Source organism: Sorghum bicolor, chromosome 10, assembly GCF_000003195.3.
Source record: "Sorghum bicolor cultivar BTx623 chromosome 10, Sorghum_bicolor_NCBIv3, whole genome shotgun sequence".
In the NCBI taxonomy this organism is placed as follows: domain Eukaryota; kingdom Viridiplantae; phylum Streptophyta; class Magnoliopsida; order Poales; family Poaceae; genus Sorghum; species Sorghum bicolor.
Genome location: NC_012879.2, coordinates 19,662,944 through 19,681,218, shown reverse-complemented (window position 1 = coordinate 19,681,218; position 18,275 = coordinate 19,662,944). Strand labels below are relative to the sequence as shown.

The 18,275-nt window shown below is 47.2% G+C and overlaps 1 protein-coding gene across 1 annotated transcript in view; it reads right to left on the bottom strand.

The window, feature by feature from the left end:
* Positions 13,904-18,275, bottom strand: part of LOC8072906 (uncharacterized exonuclease domain-containing protein At3g15140) — a 28,003-nt gene continuing 23,631 nt past the window's right edge. Inside the window, exons 4-6 of the mRNA XM_021449951.1 lie at positions 14,783-14,908; positions 14,475-14,598; positions 13,904-14,352 (exon numbers count right to left, since the gene is read on the bottom strand). Of these exons, the coding sequence (XP_021305626.1) occupies positions 14,155-14,352; positions 14,475-14,598; positions 14,783-14,908 (448 nt within the window). The 3' untranslated portion in view covers positions 13,904-14,154. The remainder of the gene's footprint in view (positions 14,353-14,474; positions 14,599-14,782; positions 14,909-18,275) is intronic.

The following is an 18,275-nucleotide window of genomic DNA, read 5'->3' as shown; positions in this document are numbered from 1 at the left end:
GACCGGTAAGTCGATTCGACCCACTGGCAGTGCCTTTTTCCCTGGTACGACGCCATGGAAGACGCCGGCGCTTGGTTGGAGCCATCCCCTGTCGATGCAGAGGAGGTCAAGAGTCTCGAGGTAGATGATGTTGAGGCTGCTGCCACCGTCCATCAGCACTTTGGAAAGTCGGGCGTTGACGATGATGGGGTCGACGACGAGCGGGTAAACGCCTGGGGCGACTACCTTGTCGGGGTGGTCCTCTCGATCGAAGGTGATGGGAGTGCTCGACCAGCTGAGGTACTGGGGTACCACCATTCTTACCGCAAAGACCTCACGGCGCTCCCTCTTGCGCTGCCTTGTGGTCAACTGCGTCGAGGGCCCCCCATAGATCATGTAGCAGTCGTGGACGGCTGGGAAACCGTCGTCGTCTTTGTTGTCCTCCTTGTTGCCGCCCTTCTCCATCTTGGAGTCGTCACGCGCGTCCTTTTTGAACCCCAGACCGTCAAAATGCTTTTTCAGCATACGACAGTCCTTGAGCTTGTGGTTGGCGCCTCCTTTATGGTAAGGGCATGGCTCTTCGAGCATTTTGTCGAAAATGCCTCCATCTGGAGGGCCTCGAGGCTTCTTCCGCTCCATGGTGGCGACGAGGTCGTCGTCGAAGTTCTCCTGCTTGAACTGCCGCACTTTTTGCTTCTTCTTGTTCTTCTTGAGCCCTCGACTGGGAGCCCCGTCTTCATCGGCAGGCTGCTTGCCTTTCCTTCCTTCACAACTAAAGAAGGCGCAGACTGCTTCCTCCCCTGCTGCGTAGTTTGCCACTACGTCCATCAGCTCATCAACGGTCTGAGGGCGATTCCAGCCCAATTCCCGTACTAGGTCTCGACTGGTGGTTCCAGAGACAAAGGCCAAGATGACGTCGTGGTCTGGGATATGTGGCAGCTCGGTGCGCTGCTTCGAGAAGCGTCGAGCATACTCTCGAAGAGTTTCTCCTGACTTCTGTTTGCACTTGCTGAGGTCCCACGAGTTCCCAGGCCGTATGTAGGTCCCTTTGAAGTTGCCCTCGAAAACTCTAACCAAATCGACCCAGTCGTGGATCTGGTTTGCTGGAAGTTCCTCGAGCCACCGACGGGCGGTGTCAGAGAGGAAGAGCGGCAGCTGTCTGATGATGCCTCAATCATCTCCTCGAGCGCCTCCTAGCTGACAGGCCAGCCTAAAATCGGCCAGCCACAATTCTGGTTTGGTCTCACCATTGTATTTTGCGATGCTGGTCGGGGGTCGGAACGGACTGGGCAGGGGCGTGCTGCGGATTGCCCTGCTGAACACCCGTGGGCCCGGTGGCTCGGGGGCCATCCGATCCTCGTCGCTGTCGTACCTCCCGCCATGATGTGCGCTGTAACCGCACTCTTCCGCGTCCCCATGCCGGCGGCGTCGATTCTCTTCGATGTCGTGGGACGCGTCGTGTCGACGCTGATTGTCGACGGGGAGAACAAGCGTGGTCTTTTTTCCTCGAGGGGGTGGCAGTTGATGGACTGATACCTCCTTTTCGTTTTGGGGTGGCTCGTTGCGCTTTTCAGTAGCAGCCCCTCGACGTCGAGAAGCCGAGCTTTCGGCTTGTTGAACCGCCGCTACCTGGAGCAGGGTCTGCACCTCGTCTCGAATGCGTCGAGCCTGGGAGTTCGATGGCTCTGGCATGTTGTGTAGCAGCATGGTCGCCGCCACTACATTCTGCCCTGCTAGAGGGAAACGACTGACAGGCTGCTCTGACTCTGCGTCTCCGACGATTTGTCGGTGTACCTCTCGAGCGCGTCTGCGGACACTTCCGCCAGGCTGGTAAGGCAAGTCTTGCTCGAGGATTTGCTCGAGCAGGACGAGGCGCTCGCGATCCTCGTCAAGCTTGGTCTTGAGCTCTCGTAGCTATGCGAGTTGTGCGGCCCTGTCTTCCTGTGGAAGCGGGTCGACCTGTCCGTCGTTCCCAGGTGTCCTGGGATCTTCTCTTGCCGCAGGGGCTCGACCGCCGGCAGCCGCATCCTGCGTCTCGTCGATAGTTTCTACCGCCCCGTCGATGTGATAGCATTCCCTTGTAGGGTCGTAGCTATCAGTCTCGGAGTCGGAATCTGGCTCGGCGGCGTAGTAACATCCACGCCCTTCCTCCAGCAGCCGCTCCCTGAGCGAGGTGATCGTGTATCGCCCAGGGCCTAGGCGATGGAGGCCTCGTACCTGGGAGAAATCCGGCAGCCTGGACGTCGGCTGCTGTGCTTCAGGGTTACGCGGGAGGACCATTGGTCTCTCCACGTACGTCTGGGCATTTGGGCATATTGCTCTGGCGAGCGACGCCGCGGCGTTGTCCAATCCGAATGGCAGTGCCTTTCTTGGAGTGAACAACCCGTGTGGAAGTAAACTGGCGGAGAGTGCGTCACCTCTTGTCGTCGTGTGACGCTGAACCGGCATGTCCACGGTTCTGGCACGCGGGGCTGCCGACTCCCGTGTCACCTCCTGCCTAGCACGAACTGCTAGTCGTGACGAGGCAGAGGGGTGACGATGATGCTGTCCACGCCTCTTCTTGGGCGGGGAGGCGTGGTGGCGAGGGCATCTCTGGGCTCTCAACCGTGCTGGCGTAACGCGGGCATCCCCGGTCCTTTGACTGAGAGTAAGATCATGTCATAGCCGGAGCCAGTCGACATGAACTCAAGACTCCCAAACCAAATCACCGTGGAGCGCGGAATCGGTGAAACGAGAGTGGCCATCTGGAAAGGAGTGGGAAATCGATGAAAAACACGCAGGACCCCTACCTGGCGCGCCAACTGTCGGTGTTTTCCCCACGGGGGGTCACACTGACCAGTAAATTTGTATGCGTGCTCCCTTTCCCAGATGGTGATACAAGAAGACACAAAGATTTATCCTGGTTCGGGCAAGGGAAGGCCCTACGTCCAGCGGGGGAGGGAAGTTTGTATTATCTTGCACCTAAGTGCTTGTACAGGGGTGAATACAAGCGCGGTATGGAATGGAGTATGGGAGTTCTACTGAGTATGGTGTCGTGTTGTGTCCCCGTTATCTATTCCCAGGTCCTTCCTTTTATAGCACCAAGGAGAGACCGAGGGTACATGCGTAGGTGTCAGAGTAGGGGTCGATAGAAGCATGGCGCGCTGACCTACTCGAGGCCTCCGTTCCGGCGTGGTCTCGAGCCGTCCCGTCTCGGTAGCTTGACGATGATTACGCGTGCTCCTGTATCCTGCTCTGCGCGCCGTCTTGGGCTGGTTCACCGGTCGCACGCTTGTACGGTATGGCGGCAGATCTGGCGCAGTGGTTGCGGTGTTGTCAGTCGACGCCCAACTCGTCTCCAAGAAGGAACCATGTCTTGGTCGAGGGCCGGACGCCGCGCAATCCCCTGATATCCGGAGCGCTGACCTTGGTTGTCTCGAGGGGGTCCTGATTAGACGTTTCATTCCTGTTTCCCACGTCGTGACACGCCCTGGGTCGTTTGGTGGGGAAGGCTGCAAAAAGAACGACGGGATGGGTGCCTGTTCCCTATCACGCTTCCCGTGATCAGCGCGTTAGGTGGGAAAGCGACAGGCGCATTAAATGCCCTGGCTCTCGTGCGCGCGTCAGGCGGCGGGCGCCGTCCTTGCGCTCGACGCCTCCTGGTTCGCGCGAGCCTGTTTCCGTATTCGACGGTAGCTGGTGCTCGACCCCTGATCGATTCGCTCGACGTTCCGTCTTCGAGGCTGCGGCCGTCGATGACCGCGCATATGTATGACCAGAGCGTCGAGTTGAGGGCCTCGACCTGCATACAGGTAATCTTTTTATGTGCATCAGTGAGGGTACCCCTTACTGATACCCTCGACAGAATGCCTTAAGGATTTTCTACTGAAGAAAGGCTTTGAAATAGGCAAAGCTGATTCTACCCTTTTCACTCGCAAAGTTGGTAATGATATATTTGTGTGCCAAATATATGTCGATGACATAATATTTTGTGACTAACCAAAGATTTTGTGAGGAGTTTAGTAGGATCATGACAAAGAGATTTGAGATGTCCATGATCGGTGAGCTAAAGTTCTTCCTTGGATTTCAAATCAAGCAATTGAAGGAAGGGACTTTCATTAGTCAAACCAAGTACACCCTTGACATGCTAAAGAAGTTTGACATGGAGAAAGCAAAGCCAATCAATACTCCCATGACAACAAATGGACATCTTGATCTTGATGAGAAAGGGAAAGTCGTTGACATCAAGGTATATCCTTCCATGATAGGCTCCCTACTTTATTTGTGTGCATCTAGGCCTGATATAATGCTTAGTGTGTGCATGTGTTCTAGATTTCAAGCTAACCCAAAAGAGTGTCACTTAGTGACTGTGAAGACAATCTTGAGATATTTAGTACACACTCCTAACCTTGGCTTGTGGTATCCTAAGGGCTCCAAGTTCAATCTACTTGGCTATTCAGATTTTGATTATGCCGGTTGCAAGGTAGATAGAAAAAGCACTTTGGGGACATGTCAATTCCTTGGACAATCCCTAGTGTCTTTTAGTTCTAAAAAGCAAAATTGTGTAGCCCTTTCCATAGCCGAGGCTGAGTATGTTGCAGTCGGTGCATGTTGTGCTCAACTACTTTGGATGAGGCAAACCCTTCATGATTTTGGATGTCATTTATTGAAATCCCACTTTTGTGTGACAATTAAAGTGCCATAAAACTTGCAAACAATCCCATAAGTCATTCAAGAACTAAGCACATAGACATTCGACATCACTTCTTGAGAGACCATGAAGCCAAAGGAGATATCAAAATTTGTCATGTGAGCACCGAAAAGCAACTAGCAGATATCTTCACTAAACCTCTCAATGAGTCAAGTTTTGTGCTTTGCTTAGTGAGCTGAATATACTTGATTCTCGTAACGTGGTTTGAATTCCAGCACACACCTTGTTTGATCTTTTAGTATGCATAAGCAAAAGAATTTGGAAAGTTCAATTATGTCTTTCAAAACCTTTTTAAAAAATTGTCTCAAATATCATGACTATAGCGTGAATGTTGTTATGATTCTAGTCATGGTGTTTGAGTGGTATGTGTTCATGTCTGAAGCAATGGGAAGAAGTATAGAGTTAGTATAACTTCCTGTTATCAAGGAGGGCGGCACTGCCTGTTCTTGGCGGGACACACTTGAACAGATCCTCATGGGCCCACTTTTCTCTCTTACTTATTCTTTGGCCCGTGATCTCTCTCCTCTCTCCAACCTGTCGTGCCGCCTTTCTTCCTCTCGCTCGCGTGCCTAGGAAGGCTGCAGCCCTATCCCTCTCTCGTGGGGAAGAAGGGGGAAGGAGGAGGCCATCTTTGGCCTTCTTTAGTGCTACAGCGGGCTCTGCTACTCCCTCTCCAAGGGGGCATTCTTCTCTCACCCTCTCAATCTAAGGAGACAAAGCAAGGTGAAACCCTAACCGATCTTGATCTATGCAATGTCTACTTTTAGGCATGGATTTCTATCTCTAGTGGATGGATGATGAAGTTGGAAGAGGTTTAGTAGATGGATTTGAATCAATTTGATTTTTCATGATATATTGAAAGGTGCCCTCCGGCATTGCCGGGGCTAAAGGTCGGCAGTGCCGGCCTTGGCAACTGCATGACTGCAGTTTCAATATGTTGAAGGAAGATTAAATAGGTCAAAATCCATGGATTAAATCTATCCTAGTTCATTATTTCACTTCCTTTCAAATCTATGCCCAACTAGATATAGTCTTGCTTATGAACTGTTTTAGGAATTGTATGATGGATTGTGGGATAGTTGTAAGACAAGTTAGATGAGCAAGAAGTAGACTGCAAACTACAGAAGTCTGTAGGGTGGCAGTGCCGCCCTCAGAGGGCTGTAGTGTCGCCCTACCCTGACCAGCACAGGTTGGGTGACTCCTGAAGTTTGTGTTCACTCTTCTTGCCTGTCTAACTTGTTTTAAAGGTGCCCCACTACTTATCATTTGTACAGTTTTTCATTTAGTCCAACTTTTGGCATAGATGGACCATGGAAAGCGAAAGATGACCACCAAGCAACAAGTTTGCAGAGGCAGGGGGAGAGGCAGCAGCTCTGGGATATTCTTTAGAGATGGTCGTGCAGCAAGGCAGCAGTACATACATCAAGAAGAGATGCTACAGCAGGCTGGGTACACCATCTCTCCTAGAGGTTGTCCTAGCACCCCTTTGCACATTGTTGAATTTGATAACAGCTATATGAGGGACAACACTCATGAGTTTGAGCTAAAAGCTCCTAGTTAATTATGCAACTAGTTGGAAAGCTATGGAGGAAGCTAGAGAGATGGATTCGTATGCTCACAGCAAGATAAGTGGTGTTGATTACCATTTTTGGAATGTTTTTCATTCAAACTTCTATGCCACTGCTATCCTACCAACTAGAAGGGGTAAGATTTGTGAGATGCATTTCATTGACTTTGATGCTATGCAAGCAAAACAGGAGCCTGATTTTGATGTTGCAATCAAAGTGTGGTAAATTTGAGCTCTCTACCATCATGTCTTTTTAGTATAACTAGAATAGAGAGATCCTTGCTCAGTTTTAGGCTACATACTTCTAGAACAGAGATAACAATGAGGTACATTGGATGACAGATGGCACACACTATAGGATTGATTTACACACTTTCTGCAGAATATTGGGTTTTGGACATGAGAGAAGGTTTGAGCCACATGAAGCGAGTTTTATGTGGGAGGATCCAACCCATGTAAACAACAGGAGGACTGGGTTGAAGAGTTTTTATTATGTCATGAAAAATCTCATCAGGATGACACTCAACCCAAAAGACAATGCCACTAATCTAAATGGGCATATCACCAATGTACTGTCTAGATTTCTACATGGTGACAAGTTCAATGTCCCAAGGTTCATATGGGTAGAGCTGGCCTATGCTATGGATGATGGGAGGAGAGCACTCCCTTATGCTCCCTATCTAATGTTTATGATTGAGAGAGTGATAGGGGTCAGATACCCAAAGGACTGCTACCACAAAGTGTACAAGGAAAACGAAAGGTGGTAAAACAGCCCGATCTCCTGCAGTAGAGAGCTCTTATCATAGTTAGGAGGGTCCTAGTAAGCCACTAAGGAGAGGTGGAAAGAAGAAGCATTTTCAGAAGCTGGCAGAATGGGTAAAGGCTATTTTTGGCACTTGCTCTTACATGGCACAAAATCAGTATGATGACAGGATGGAGAGCAGGCATGCAATAAATGCAGTAAGAGAGGTTCAGGGGTTACCTCCTCTTCCACCTATTGCTCCACCTCCTTAGTTCCCACATCTTCCTCACCAGTCAGACACAGAGAGTGATGAAGGGGAGGATGGCAGCCATGAGAGGCACTAGGCCTATGATGATGATCCAGATCTTTAGGAGACACTTGGCAACTTCTACAGACAGTATAGGGATGAGGCTAGACAGCAGCGGGCTAGCACTTCAGAGATAGCTCCTCGTCGTTCCACATGTGCTTCATGCTTCACCGCTACTACTCACCATGGAGGCCATGTTGTTATTGAGTCAGATGATGATGAGGAGTGAGTTGATCCTTCTCTCTTTCTCTTTTCTTTTCTCTTTTTGGTACTTGATACCAAAGGGGGAGAAAATTAGAGGCTGGAGGGGGTCAATTTCATTTTGTTTGTGTAGTTCCTCATGTTCAGATCCGTTGAGAGTAGCTGCTAGCTGTTAGGGTGTGAGTTGAGAGTTTGAGAGTCGCTCAAAACTCTATTTTATGTAATAATTGCTACCTATTTTTCTTTAGTTGCTTCAGGTATGAACATGTACTTGTTGTGTGCTCTTAAGCTTGTCTTTTCTTTACTAGATTTTCTCTAAGTTGTCTTTTAAGTAAGCTTTTCCCTATGCTAGTTCTGGTTTTCTCTTGTTGGTGAAGCAAGGCCGACAGTGCCGCCCCCTCAGGTCGGCAGTACCACCCTCTGCTTCAGCGACCAAACTCTGTAGTGTATAATCTGTCATATGCATTCACGTTTTCTTTGTGACACTGCTTGCAGCACCCCCACAGCAGCCACGGACATAGGGGGAGGTCCCAACACAAAGCTAAAAGTATGAAACTTGGCCTTTCAAACCAAGATGAGTATTCAAGGCTCTCTTCATACATTTAGGGGGAGCTCCTATGATCTTGGCTAAAGTTATCTCAGCTTTATTCATATCTTTTGTAAGCTCTAATTGGGTTGTCATCAATCACCAAAAAGGGGGAGATTGTAAGTGCAATCAAGCCTATTGTGGGTTTTGATGTTGACCACCGAATTAGGGAATTAATGATCTTTAGTGAGATGATAAGCAGGGAATTAAGAAAGAAGGATGTTAAATAGGTTGGAGGGTCTCCAATCCAAAAGAAAAGGCTTTTCTAGAGGTTTCATGAAGATTTACTTTTGATCTTGTTTAATTCTTGACTATAGGAAAAGCCATACTATCAAGAGGGACTCCAGGTCTGTTGATCAAATGTTGAACCAAATGCTCAAATCTACTTACACATCATCAACCTTCAGTCAAACCAGCATGTTTCTCTCTGATCTATCCTGGCTGGTTTGGCTAGGGCGGCAGTGCCGCCCTTTATCTGGCCGTTGGAAGTCAGGGGTATAAATACCCTTTCCACTTGACCACAACGGTTACCTGAGCTCTACACTTCGTCTTCCTTCGTTCCAACCATTATAGAACACCAGTGCTCACCTCTCTCTATCTCCAATGTTGCTCCTCAATCTCTCTTGACTTCCACCATCATTTCTTGAGAGCAAAGGCAGCAAACTGCGATTAGAGAGTAGATCCACTGATTCCCAGAGTCTAAGAGCATTTAGTTCACGTTTGGCCGGTGGACCTAGGGTTTTTTACTCTTGGAGCTTGCTCCTAACCGGCTAGGCATCGCCCTAGAGCTTGCCAACTTGTGTGGCAGCCAAGGGAAGTTTGTAACCTTGACTTGAAGCTAAGAAATCACCCCTTCCTCAAGAGGTAACACTCTTGTTGAAGAACAAGGGAAGGACAAGCCTTTGTGGTGAGTTGATCCTTGTGTGGGCACCTCAACAATGTGGACTAAGTGCAGCTTTGTGTGGCGACTGCTAAACCACGAGATAAATCATCATGTGTTGTTTATGCTCTCTACTTATGTTGTTGAGTTGTTCTAGGGTTTGAGCTCGATCTACCTCGTGATATATCTTCTGCAGGTTATTGTGTTGGTTCTAGTGATTACTAACTTGCAGGGAGCTCGGAAATTTACCTGATCTAAGTTTCTCAAAGTTATTTTTGAATATATTTTCTTGCTCTCTGTGAAGAGGCCGGCAGTGTGGAGTGCTGCCCTATCCCGTGAAACTAATAAAAGTTGAAGTTTTTGAGTTGACAGGCCTATTCACCCCCTTCTAGGCCATCCTAGACTACCAGAGAACCTACCTGTAGCACTTTCATTTTTATTTGACAAACATTGTCCCATCATGGAGTAACCAGGCTTAAAAGATTTGTCTCGCGATTTACAGGCAAACTGTGCAATTAGTTTTTGTTTTCATCTATATTTAATGCTCTATGCATGTGCCGCAAGATTCGATATGACGGAGGATCTTGAAAAGTGTTTGGTTTTTGGAGTGAACTAAACAAGGCCTATGTTGAGTTGTGACGTTAGCAACAATCGCGAGAGAGTTTTAGGCTATGCATGCCGGACGCTAAGGTGCATCTGGTGGACCACCGTCGGACGTGTTTGACACACCGCGAGCAATTTCTAAACTCTCTGAGTAGCGTCCTGTGCCTAGGCAGCGCACCAAACACGTTCGACGCTCATTAACTATGAACTACATTTAAGTGACCATTGGAAATCAATGGGTCACGTTTAACTAAGGACATGTGACAGCGGTCCAGCGGTGCTGTCAAGGCAGTGTTGGACGCTGTGCGGCGTCTGATGCCTAAGCGTCAGCGTGTTTGACTCCCTCGACAAAGGTTGTTTCCAGAGCCTAATGGCTCTATTCGTTGAGAGGGCTTATATATAGTTGTTGGCTGACTCAAGGGTGTTTCTCTTGGAACTTTTACATACTTGACATCCTTGTGAGCCTAAGCATACACCTCTCACTCATCTCCATCATTGATTCTTCATCATAGTGAGGTTGAGAGTGATTCCAATTGTATTTGCATGAGTGATTGCATCTAGTGGCACATGGGGATCGTTGTGGTTGTGGTTTTCTTGTTACTCTTGGTGGTTGAAGCCACCTAGATGGCTTGGAGCAGTGGAGGAGCATTGACACGAGTTGGTGATTGTTCGTGGCTATCTCCTAGTGATTGTGAGGGGTTCTTGTGCCTTCCCCGATGCAGAGCCAAAGGCAACTCTAGTAGATTGCGCGTGGCATTGAGCTACCTCACTTGTGGGTAGGTTCTTACGGTGTCCTAGTGAAGACCAGGTTTGTGCTACACCTCTTAGCTGCCGAACCATCAAGTGTTGGTCGACATAATGGGGACTAGCATGCCGGCAAGCACGTGAACCTCAGGAGAAAAATCATTGTGTCCATCTCTTCTGATTGATTGGATTTATCTCGATGATTGGCCTTCATATCATTGTGATTGGTTCATCCCCTTCACGATAGTATAAAAGTTCACATCTTATTCTATACAATCCTACAAACTAGTGTAGCTTACCTTCTTGTATAGAAACTTTATGTAGCTCTCTAGTGTAAGTAGTGACTTAGCCTTTGATTTATCTTAGAGATTATAGCAACTAGAATTATTCGATAGGTGGCTTGCAACCCTTAATTAGAGCTAGAGAAAAAAGCTTTACTTTGTTATATAATAACTCTTGGCTCTAGTGCTTTGTAGATTTTTAAATAGACTATTCACTCTCTCTAACCATATTAGGACCTTTCACCCAGCCTCCAGTCTTCTTAGGTCTATGCCCGGGTAATGTGATCGTATACGGCTAGTACGTAGTTGGCCGCATATTCCTCTGCGTCTCGGATGTACTGCTTAATGCACCGCCACGAGTCTGCACACCTTCCAATAAACGCATTTGGTCGGGACAGATGGATGGTTGCTGCTTCTTCTGGCCCTGTCCACACCAGGTTAAAGATCGGCGTGATTCCTTACATTACCGCATGGAACCTCCCCGCCCATCGCCTGGACTCCTGCACAAGGACATCAAATTATGCCTGTGTGTCAGTGCCTCGCTACACACATTACTCATGCTGAGCATGATGGTTTCAACACTGTTCACAACTGGTAAGTCAGACTTACTATCGATATCTTTGTTGAGCTTGTGCACCTTCTCAACAAGCTCCTCCTCCTTCGCTAGATGGGCCCCCTCTTCTCATAGCTGAGCTCTCTCTGTCGAGCAGGAAATTGCTATTCAATTCTAACAAAGGAAAGTTGTTCAAAGTCTACACTGTTGAAAATCAAAGTCTTCACAAAGACTAAAAATAGTGTATGAATGGAAGACTTTGAGTGTGGCCAAATTAATGGAGAGAGGGAAAGAAAGTCAAGAAGTTCACACACATTGCATCCTCTATAAATATGAGGTGATCCTCATCAGATGTAAGCAATGAAGAAAGAAGTGAATGAAATATAGAGCTCCCCCCTTCCTCCATCTCTCGGTGTGTATTTATGTCTATGTTTCTAAGTGCGATTGTGAGCGATCGAGCAAACGATTTCTAACACACACCACATACCTTTTTTCTCTTGGTCGGCAGAGGTGAGCTTTTCTTGGAGGTGTGTTCTCTTTGCCTTGAGACTCTCATTCTCCTCCACCACCGGGGTAATGGAGTAAAAGCACTATTTGGGGTAATGGGGTAATTGAGACTCTCACCTCAGAGTTGATCAACTTACCGGTGGTGGTGGCAGTGATAGTTTGTACACCCTCCCTTCATTCTCTTGTCCAACTCGTCTCTCAGATATTCCTTGGGCGTCTCTTGGGTGGTTTCACGAGTGCCCTTGTACTCATATATTGGATGCACCCTATCTTTGCACGGATGGATTTGACAAAATACAAATTTTGACGCAACAATGACGCCATCAATGGTCTCCCTGTTGATCAGTCCGAGCAGCTCCTCTACTTGTTCCATCTGATCAAAGTTTGGCCTATCCGACCAGCTATCCTGCAGCTAGGGAATTTGGGCAACATTGCAAGCAATCTGATGGTCGCCTCCCTCCATCACATAGAACCACTTCTTGTGCTAATCCTTCAATGAGGTTCTCACACATTGAGATACTAGGACTTCATCCCATCACGCAACAAGATATACGGCCCCAACTACTTTCGATCCCCCACTCCCTTTTTCTTGATATAGAAGAAGTATCAGAATAGACTGAAGTGGGGAGGAATACCAATGTATCCCTCATAGAGGTTGATGAAGATTGCAACAGAAAGGATAGAATTTGGATGGAGGTTATAGAGAGAGATCTTGTAATAATCAAGTAGCTTCCTAAGAAACGGATGACATAGAATACCAAATCCGTGTAGATAAAAATCTTCGAAGACAACAAGTTCACCTGGATTCGGCTCCGGGTAGCTCTCGCCGTGGGGTGGTCTCCAACCTCCAAGGGATTGTTTCGAGATGACTCTAGCATCAACAAGTTTGTTGATGGAGACCTTGGTGCTCAGCGACTTGCTCCATTCCGCCGTCATCTTGGAGGCCTGCGAGCTCTGGCTATCGCACGCCATTTCTCTCTCTTCTCTGGTTCTTCCCTTCCGCCTCGATGCAGACAGAGACTATCGAGGTGAAGGCAGCAAGGTTTTATAATTACAGGACGGAAGCAAGATGATTTTTGTGGTGGCGCTCATTTGGATCTAGGGTTTCGGAGGTAGCAGAGTCTACAAATCTAGATTCAGGATGTGCAACGGATGAAGAAGGCAAAGTAGTGATTTTGAGCAGAGTGAAGTAGTGAGGCAGCGCTATGTCGCTATTTATAAGGAATAAAGTGACCCTTTGACTTCCAGGGTTTCTGGGGGACTGTTCCCTATGCACCACATCCGCTCCCACTAATTAATGCCTAAACAGACCGATAACTAGGCCCCGCTTCCGCGCTATGGTCCCTAAGTGGGCCTACTTCACTGCTTTACAATTTTTCCTAAGTCCACGCACGTTAGGATTTTTCTTTTACACATGGATCGACACACAAGATTTTTCTTTTAGACATGGATCGACACACTTGGGCCCACACAGAAAAGCTGGGGACTGAGCCCACATCACACTCTGGGACTATCATGGGCACACTTTACCTAGCGATGAGTGTGCTTCTGCAATTTTTTGAGTCCTGCGAATCCAAAGACCGTCTTACAGCCGAGCTGGGGACTAGTCGGCACATACAATAGAAGGCGTTTTTGCGACGATTTTTGCGCCATGGTCCAAAGGCCAATCACCTTCAACAAAAGCAACCACCCCGATCATATCGTCAAGGGCAGTCGATTCCCTCTGGTAGTTAGCACGATGATCAAGACCGTGCGGACAACCAAGATCTTGGACAAAGGGAGCAGCATCAACCTCCTCTAATAGGAAGCTTTCAAGGAGCTGAAGATTGGCACCAAGAGGATGCGCCCCAGCTCCAATCCACAGAATTGTCCCAGGCCGACAGGGCACGGTCACCCTCAGAGTCAAGTTCGGCAATGCGGCACACTACTGCATGGAGACACTCTTAATTTGGGTCGGGATAGAAGAGGTGATATGATATCTGGTAGATATGCTCTAAAGGATGAGCCTTAGGCCTTGTTCAGTTTCCAAAAAGTTTTTGCAAAAATATTCCCCGTCACATCGAATCTTACGGCACATGCATAGAGTATTAAATATAGACGAAAACAAAAAACAATTTCACATTTGCCTGTAAATCGCGAGATAAATTTTTTGAGCCTAGTTAGTCTATGATTAGATAATAATTGTCAAATAAAAAGGAAAATGCTAGTGTCCGAAATCCCAAAATTTTGGGAACTAAACAAGGCCTTAATTTGAGTTGGGATCTGCAAGAAAAAGGTATCTCCCTCAATTTTGCCCACAAATTTGAGATATTTATGTTATTTGGTTGGAACTCTAAGATGAGCTTGAGGGCAAAGTAATTTTATCTTGTTTGGTTAGGGCACTGAAATTTATTGGCAGATTTGCATGTTCAGCGTTCTGAGTTTGGTCTCTCTTTGCTCCAAAATCTTGACATGCCTTTCGGCCAGCTATAGCATCAGCACCATTATGAATTGGGGGTATGTCACACTTTTCAATCACCTAATTCGGTCCTTGAACAGAAATTTCACGTTGCCTGTAGTTGACTGCCTCTTAGCAGTGATTTCAATCACAGCACCATCAGCAATCATGCGCTGAACCACTCTTGCAATATTTTTTGAATCGTCTATCCCGAGATGGTGGTTTCCAATAATTGGCAGTTGAAGTTCCCTCATCATTGTCATCATTCCAGTTGCCTGGAAAAACGAAAGTGAGCAATAATCTGTAAGGTTCACGATTCAGTTTAAAGATGAACTGCACATGAGTTATCAAGTTCTGATCAACATAGGTAAAAGCACTACATGGTACATTTAATTACCCTTCTGCTATAGAAGTTGAGGTAGATATCCTTTAAGTTAATCCACTCCATAAAATAGCTAGGTAACTTTATTTTTGAAACCTTGCACTGCTCAGGGACCTTTGTCTTCAAATCCCAGTTCCCACTGCCATATTTCGAACATGAGAAGTTTAGTCTCTAAAGTCTGGAACATTGAAACAATTAGCCACTTACAATTAGCCAACTCAAACACATTTTTGTTGAATGATTTGGTGGCAGAATTTCAAGAGATGGTTAACAAAAGTTCATGAGTAATTTGCTTTAATGTAGCTACAGATGTATTAAGTTACCAAGTGACAAATGCTCCACGGTTGAGTGATCCACCTTGCTCCTTTTTCCACAGGTTGTGATTTCCAAGCCAGTCCTCAAACTCTTGCAGCACTTCCTTGAAAGGGACAGCAGTGTCATGCCAGACTCTGTTATGTAACAACGGAGCTGTTAGTGTGCACTGATAAAAAATAACCAGAGTTAAGGAATAGATTCCACTTCCAGATTATTTTGGTGCGAGCACTCATATAAAAAGTTTTTTCTATGGTTGTGATTTATATTATTTTTTTGCTTTTACAATTCTTATAGTTTTTTATTGGGTGATATTGCCCTGCTCATCAACACTATGATAATAAATCCTAGCAATTCCTTGCGCAGGGTCTCATGCACGTGCTGCGTGGAGCTGCATGGCACTGACCATCCAGAGCCACAACGGGGTCAACAATTTGGGCCTTCTCTTTAAGAATTTCCTAAGAAATTACAAGTTATGGATGTTGATCTGATCTGGATGGCCCTAGCCCAAGCAGCCAGACATCAACAGCTGATAGGCCGCAAACAGAACACAAGGGCAGGGATAGGAGAAGGGGCTGGGATAATTGATCTGTTCTTCTTGCTTTTTTTTTTAATCGGGTACAACTTTGTTCTTCTTTCTTTATTAGATGGATACAACTCCTAGATAGGCTTTTACTCCCGTAAGAAAGAGACCTTATCTATAATTAACTCTAATACTAATGTGCCACACTGCTGAACCCGGTCCAATAGGCCTCGCCGACTGCCCATGACATTACTCCGCCCCTTTTGAGCAGCTCATCCTCGAGCTGCAGCATAACTAAGAATAATAAGTAATAACATACAATGACTCGACTTGACTGGACATAAATCTATCACATATAAAAACAAGCCTTTTACATCTCAGCTAATTTCCTTATTTGTGACTTAAAAAAAGTGACCGAATCTTTATGTGATCCTCCAGAAAGCAACCTGCAGATCAATCCACCAGCAAATGCATGACGTGTGTTCATCCAGGATCCCATGGAAGGACATGTGCAAGTTCCTGCACTGCATCGTCACACATGTTGTCCTTTGAGCACATGAATGCAAGTTGCGCTTGCAGATCAAACCACCTAAGGCAGCATCTCCTCACGAATGAACTGGGAACCATATCCACAGACGCGCTGCACACCGCAGATCGCGTTGTTCGCTGCAGCATTTCAGAACGGACTGACGGAAAGAACCCCAGGCGAAAACAAGTTACACTGCAGGCAGATGCGTGGCAGGCGCCTCCTGGATCCCATTGAAATGCCACAGGCATGGACTTCATATGAGTTGTAGCCTGCCAGGCAGCAAGAGGCCTACATGGTTCGTCCACTCCATCCATTCCGGCCAGCAACAGGCTACAGGCCCACCCCCTTGAAGTTGTCGATGTGGCATCTCAACACCCAACACAACCTCGCATCCAACATGCCCAGCTCCGTAAGAAACACCGGAACCACCGTCGATGATGGTGCTGTCCATTGATATGCGTCAGAATTGATGCATCGTGGCATGGACTTTGTGCAACTGAAGCCAATGAAAATGAGCTGCCAGCAGCCTGCATCGGAGAAAGGCAGCGGCAACATGATTCTCGGTTGCCTTGCTTAGAGTATCGGAAGACCATGGTGGACCGATGCCCTCTCGCCGTGAGGTCTCATGGCAGCTCATGGTGTTTGAAGAAATCAGAGCTGCTCTCCAAGAGGATGGCACACTGGACGCGGTCAGGAACAAAGCTCAGGAAGGTCTGGATGGCTGCAGTATGGCTGCTGGCCTATTGCTCAAGGACGGAAAGGTGTTTGTGCCTGACATATCTTCCTGGGCACAAGCAGTAATTGCTGCTGCACATGAGGTTGGTCATGAAGGTATCCAGAAAACACTACGTACAGTTTGGGCTGATTTTTGTAATTCCACGAGACAGTGCTTGTTGTACATGCCAACCAGTGGCGGAGCTACAGGGTACGCCGGGTATGCACCGGCATACCCTGTAATTCCATGTACAAAGCAGGTATGTATACATATTTATATTAAAAAAAAAAGAGAAGGCACTCATTTGCGACTCGGCGGCACAGCACAACTTCATGAGCTTGTGGCAGACCGCGAGCGAGAGGCATGCCGCGACTAGCCGACCACGCGAGCGATCGGTTCGACTTCGACCTCGAGTCTTAACGCTGGCCCATGCAACCAGCGATGGAGAGTGAGATCCCAATACAGAATTAGCCAACTAGGCAATACGCATCGGTTCGACTTCGACCTCGAGTCTTAACGCTGGCCTACGCTGGCGGCATCGCGCCAATCATTCACGCTGTCACGTCGTCGGCAGCCAGCTGTCGCTCGCAGCCCATCGTTGTCCAGTCGTTCTCCTCGTGATCTCGTCCCGTTCGGTCTTTCACTCTGTCCTATGACCGCATCGGCATCTAGAGGTGAATTTGTGATCATGATTGTTTAGGTGAGAGTGAAATAGTAACAAAAATAGCATTATAAGTCTCCATTTCTCTTTTATGTCTTATTTTAATTATCGGTGTGGCTTTTGAACTATTTGTACTATATTTAGTGGATGGTTTGGATTATCTATGAATTTGAGCCTTTTTGTGTTATTTAGTGCATATATACCGAAACACTTTCTCAATTTTACAATTACTACCAAACAGCTAAATAGATTTACCGAATTATATATGAAAATTTTTGGCCGGCATACCCTTAGACAAAATCCTAGATTCGCCACTGATGCCAACAGAACAAGACAGAACAGCTGCGTCCAGCGGGGTTGCTACAGAGCCTGGAGGTTCCAACTTCAGTTTGGGCAGACATTGCAATGGACTTTGTCGAGGGACTGCCAAGGTTGAACAGCAAATCTGTGATCCTTAGTTCCTTACAGTGGTAGATTGGTTCTCCACATCAGCGAACTTGATCGCGTTGGGTCATCCATACACTGCTACATCAGTTGCAACATGCAAGAGTTTTCTTCACGAACATCGTACGACTTCATGGCATCCCAAGCTCTATAGTAAGTGATCGGGACCTGTTTTCACAAGCAATTTCTGGCGGGAGCTGTTCAGGTTGTCAGGGGTGCAACTCAACATGTCTTCTGCGTTCCACACGCAAACAGATGGTCAATCGGAGGCTACCAATAAGATTATAGCCATGTATCTTCGCTGCCTGACAGGTGGTCATCCTTGAAACTAGCTGCAATGGCTTCCATGGGCTGAGTTGTGTTACTTCATTTTAAGCATCACTGGGCACCACTCCAATCAGAGTTGTCTATGGGTGTGACCCACCATCACTGAGAGCTTATGAACCAGGAGAAACATGATTACCGGCCGTCGCTGAGCATCTTAAGGAGCGAGATGAGTTTCTGGTGGAGATTAGAGAGCGTCTAGAGCAAGCCCAGCAGTATCACAAATCTCAGTATGACAAGAGGCACCATGAAGTGGACTTTCAGGTAGGGGACTTAGTTTGGTTGCGCCTTTTACACCGTCCGACTTA